At 35.7% G+C, this 1,865-nt stretch overlaps 1 protein-coding gene across 1 annotated transcript in view; it reads left to right on the forward strand.

Annotated features, from left to right (window-relative positions):
• The window catches only part of LOC108751361 (uridine 5'-monophosphate synthase), a 2,955-nt gene extending 1,090 nt beyond the window's left edge, over positions 1–1,865 (forward strand). The window contains exons 3-4 of the mRNA XM_018491480.1: positions 133–616; positions 1,060–1,865. Of these exons, the coding sequence (XP_018346982.1) occupies positions 133–616; positions 1,060–1,865 (1,290 nt within the window). The remainder of the gene's footprint in view (positions 1–132; positions 617–1,059) is intronic.

Here is a 1,865-nt window from a genome sequence, read left to right on the forward strand (position 1 = left end):
AAATTAAAGACAATAGATTGTACAATCAAATATTTTGTTGTAAGTGGTTTTGCCAATTGAGTTAATTGAAGTTTAGCGGAATTCAGTTTTATGTGTCATGTAATGTATATGATGTTTAGTTTTTTATTGTAGTTAAAATTGGCAAAAACTCTGTGGACATTGGTGGATAATCCTACGAAAGTGTCTCGAATCTGTGGTGTCCCATATACTGCATTGCCATTAGCTACTTTGATATCAGTAGAAGAGAAGATTCCAATGTTAATGAAGAGAAAAGAAGCAAAGTCCTATGGCACAAAGAATTTAATTGAGGGTATTTTCTTACCTGGTGAAAATTGCGTGATTATTGAGGATGTTATAACGAGTGGAAGCAGTATTTTAGAAACTGTCGATGTCTTGAAAAAGGAAAATCTAAGTGTGACAGAAGCTTATGTGCTAATCGACAGGGAGCAAGGTGGGAAAAGGAATCTTGAAAATCATGAAATTAAAGTTAAGAGTTTGTTCGTGGTTACACAGCTTATGAAGTATCTCCTGGAGGCTGGAAAGATCACACCTGAAATAGTCAAAGATGTTGACAATTACTTGGCAGCAAATCGGGCACCAAGCATTTCTGTTCAAGGTAAATTATTTGTAATACATATAATTTATGACTTATATATTACTATATTCTAATTTATGGCTTATATGCTTATATGTATAGTAAAACTCTGTTTATCTGCATTCCATTTATATGAACAAGTTCCAAATATAATCAGTTCCAAATATACAAACTCATAGCTGTCTCATAGTTATTATCAGAACTATGGCGCCAGATAATAGGAGCTCAACTTACTGCTGACGCTTTTTCTGAATGTTAACTTATATTATCGGAACTAATATAAGTACTGATAAAGAGAAAAGCTGATGAATCTCTCTTATCTGAAGCATGATTATAATTTTTTCTTATCCTTTGACATATTTAGAGATAAACAGAGTTCTATTGTAAATACATGTAAATAGGTGTATATATTTAGATATATAAAACATTTTATTGTAATTTTGTCATCTTAATGTTGCTTATAGGTGTGCCAGATAATAGATTGAAACTGTCATATAGTAAACGCGCAAAATTAACAACAAATCCATTGGCTTCAAAACTATTGGAGCTAATGGAATCAAAACAAACCAATCTCTGTTTGGCGGCAGACTTAACAAAAATGGATGCAATTTTGGAATTAGCAAACATAGCGGGACCTCATATCGCCGTGCTGAAAACTCACGTAGATATCATAGAGGACTTCAATGAAAACTTTATTTTTCGGCTCAAAGAATTAGCGAGGCAGCACAGATTTTTATTGATGGAAGATCGCAAGTTCGGCGATATCGGTAACACGGTGTCGTTACAATACAGATACGGCTTTTATAAGATAGCTGAATGGGCCGACTTGATTACGGTACATCCGATATCAGGTGTATCCGTCATTGACGCATTGAAGAAAAGTTTAGATAATATCACTGAGCCCCGTGGCATTTTCTTAGTCGCTGAGATGTCATGCAAAGGTGCATTGACGACTGGTGATTATCTAAAGAACGCAGTTTCAATGGCAGAGGAAGTCTCTGATTTGGTGGTAGGATTCGTATGTCAATCTAATCTCTCAGCGCAACCTGGACTACTCCAGTTAACACCTGGTGTCAAGCTTGCCAAAAGTGTAGACGGGCTAGGTCAGCAATACAACGATCCACAATCGGTTATTAATGCAGGTGCTGATTTAGCAGTCGTTGGCAGGGGTATCACGGAGGCGTGTAACGGTTATCTGAAGGCCACTTTAGAATACAAAAAAGAACTTTGGAATGCATATGAAGAACGAATAAATATATCTAGTACGTAA

This window comes from Trachymyrmex septentrionalis, unplaced genomic scaffold (assembly GCF_001594115.1).
Source record: "Trachymyrmex septentrionalis isolate Tsep2-gDNA-1 unplaced genomic scaffold, Tsep1.0 scaffold44, whole genome shotgun sequence".
Taxonomy (NCBI): domain Eukaryota; kingdom Metazoa; phylum Arthropoda; class Insecta; order Hymenoptera; family Formicidae; genus Trachymyrmex; species Trachymyrmex septentrionalis.